Genomic DNA, 3,087 nt, shown 5'->3' with positions numbered 1-3,087 from the left:
CACAAAACCTCAAACCCAATACTCTATTTCAAAATCTCTAAATTTTTAAAAATATCCAAAACTCTAATACTCCATCGGTCAAATATCGAACTCACCTTCAATTCAACAGGAAGAAATCTCAAAATCAAACAAATCTGAAAGAAATCGAAGTCGGTGGATAAACGAAAATTATGAGAAAAATCGAGATTTAGAATACAAATCACCGAAAGAAAGAGGAGAGTTCGACTTTTTTTAGAGAGAGACCGAAAATCACAATTTAGTAGAGAGAAGGGAGAGAGACGTGACTTAAAGGAGAGAGAAAATCATTACAATAAAAAAATAATGGAGTTTCTTTTTTTCAATTTTTTAAAATATAAAATTTGGAGGGCAGAGAGGCTGTATGTATAGATAAGAACAGTCGATAAAAGTCCTTATTGTTATTAGTAAAGCGCTAACGGTCTTCGTCGCTGACGTTCGTCAAGCAGGCCACGTGGATTGGCCAGGGTCTTCTCCTTGAATTATTTAGTGGGGGGTTATTATGTCTTTTATATTGTATGTTTCATTTTTTTTTAATTTTTTGTTTGGAGGGTATGATAAGAAGTAGATGTAGTTATGGGAGGGTATTTTAACTTATATCCCCCAATATCAACCTACATTCAAAACAACAGAAGATGAGTCTCGTACTTTTTTTTTTTATAAAAGGGGCAAGAACAGGTAAACCGTAAAGGAAAAAGAAAGACACCATGGATACAAAATAAGACACCAACAATCTTATATTATCTGCTTCAATTGAGGCAGACATGGACAATCGTCCAAATAGCACCGACAATTTGTGCAGTGCTTGGAGACTGCAACCACATACACATTAATGGACCAATCATCATAATGCAGAATATACCTTTGCCAAGAACCCATTCTGGTAATGCGAGAATAGCTCAGACAGTAGCAAGAAAAAATAAGCGGAAAAGCAAATTTACAGAAAAAAATCTCACCTCAATCAGTGATCACTCACATGAATCAAAAGATGATAATGTCCTCTGACCTCTTTCAGTTGAAAGAATTCCCATAAAACAAGGGAAATTAAAATATTTACAGTAACAAAAAATTCCAAAAACGGGACCCACAAACATCAGCCTTGACAAAGGACTTCCATTGATGATATAATCCCCAAAAATCGACTCCAGACCACACAATGTTTATAAACACTCACTGCAGATCTGTTCCGGTTTACGATTTACAAATCGACTCTAGAGTCCAAATCACACACTGGCTACTTAGAGGGTGGTACTCGCAATGCAAAACATGACAATGACAAGAACTTAAAAGGAAAGAAGATTACCATAAAATTAAACACGTAGCACATATAGTAGAGTAGAAGCTTGGCATCAGAAAACATGCGAGGAGATTTAACTTTTGTAAAACAGGACCAACATGACCATTCTATTTTTTACCCCTAGATATTTTCTCTACACAACAAAGGTAGAATAACATATTTCTCCATCTTCCACAACAAATTTCTAAAAACAATCTAACCCTCTGGCCCGAACCTCGATACGACAGAAGTTCTACCTTAGAAGTAAGAAACATGAACGGTTCTACCTCTAAAGAAATAAACATGAAACTCACCACCAATTTTCTGACATCAAAAGAAGTCTCTAAATCATTGTCTATATAAATTTAAACAGAAATTAATTTTAATTAAACTAAAAAGTAAACATGAAATTAACAGAAGCATGAAATATGCAACGAACAATCTAAACCTTTTAAGAAAAATCGACTACTGCAAAAATTCAAACACAAAGAAGTAGAAGCACAGTCACTGGCAGGAAACAAAACGGAAAAGCACAAAAATATATAACAGGAAGACTATTTGCCTACTTCTCCTTAATCCTTTCCTTGAAGCCGTACGTTACTAAAGGTTTTTTCTTAGATTGAACAATTTCGTGACACGAAGATGTCAAGTTTCCTCTCCAAAACCAGAGTATGCCATATTTTTATCTTCATGAAACCTACCATGAAAATTAAATGCAAGAAATTTTAAACGGGTAACCTCACTACTTAATGACAAAATAAGGAGGAATAAAAACATTGCATATGCAGTTGATCAGCCTGACACGCCAAAACTAGTCGAGGAGACCAAATTCAGCATCTTTATTCGCCATTGCACCAAGATGAACAAGGAAACTGCACATTACTTCAGCACTGAATAAACTAGAGCACGAAAGGGAAACAGAAAATCAAATTAATCAGGTGAAAAGAGTTCCTGATAAGATTCTCTGTCTTTCGTTTGGCATCCAGGAGAAATCAACTATAATATCGATGCCTTTGGTATATTCAGTTAGATCTAAATCCATATCCATGATTCCACTGACATCAGGAGAATCAGGTGCTGATGATTTTGACGGCAATACACACTTGAAATGGCATATTCCATGCATAGTCAGTATATTTTGTGTAAAAACTTGAGCAAGTGACCTCAAGAGCTTCTGTAAGGAGTGAATTTTCAGCTGTAGGAGAACAATCTATGATCTTAACGGATTTGTCAAGAAGGTATCTCTTCAAAATTTTCAGCTGCACAGAAAGGTTTACATCAGATATGACATTATCAGCACAAGATCTGAATTGTGAACCAATATCATAACACTACGAATTTCTCTTGGTAATCCTGCTGAGAAAGAGTCCAATCTATGCTTAAGAAATGTTCTTTGGGCTCAGCAAAAAGAATAACAAATACAACTTCTAAAGAATTATCAAACCTCTCTCCTTGTTAAAAGCTCAGCAAGCTTAATAGAGAGTTCCACCATTTGTTTCACCAGAACTCAACATGAAAATTGTACTGGATTTCTACAATGAATCGTAAAACAACAAGAAAGGGTTATGAGAGTAAGCATGTTAAAAAACACAACTTTCTGATCAAATCATCACTAAATTAAAATAAATATGCAACATGATCACCTTATCTGCGGAAAAATGTTTATCCTGTCAATAAAGAGATAAAGAAGAAGTGAATGAAACCAATTAAAAACGAAAAGTCGATTAGTGAGCAAGTAAATTTACATTTCTCTTGGTAGAGTTACCTTTTTATCGGTATCCTGCAGAGAAAGAGTG

The 3,087-nt window shown here is 34.9% G+C and overlaps 1 protein-coding gene across 42 annotated transcripts in view; it reads right to left on the bottom strand.

The window, feature by feature from the left end:
* Positions 1–727: 727 nt before the first annotated feature.
* LOC104807539 overlaps positions 728–3,087 on the bottom strand; it is a 7,943-nt gene continuing 5,583 nt past the window's right edge. For 31 of the 42 annotated variants that reach the window (XR_002023896.1, XR_002023895.1, XR_002023878.1 and 28 more), the window contains 3 exons: positions 2,935–3,071; positions 2,736–2,823; positions 728–2,550 (listed from right to left, as the gene is read on the bottom strand). Coding sequence is in view for 2 of the 42 variants with exons in the window: in XM_019201847.1 (XP_019057392.1) it covers positions 2,764–2,823; positions 2,935–2,958; positions 3,057–3,071 (99 nt within the window). In the remaining 40 variants the exon portion in view is untranslated. The other 11 variants (XR_002023906.1, XR_002023868.1, XR_002023869.1 and 8 more) reach the window with 4 other exon arrangements.

This window comes from Tarenaya hassleriana, unplaced genomic scaffold, assembly GCF_000463585.1.
Source record: "Tarenaya hassleriana unplaced genomic scaffold, ASM46358v1 Cleome13, whole genome shotgun sequence".
Classification (NCBI taxonomy): domain Eukaryota; kingdom Viridiplantae; phylum Streptophyta; class Magnoliopsida; order Brassicales; family Cleomaceae; genus Tarenaya; species Tarenaya hassleriana.
This window is presented reverse-complemented; position numbering and strand designations above follow the sequence as displayed.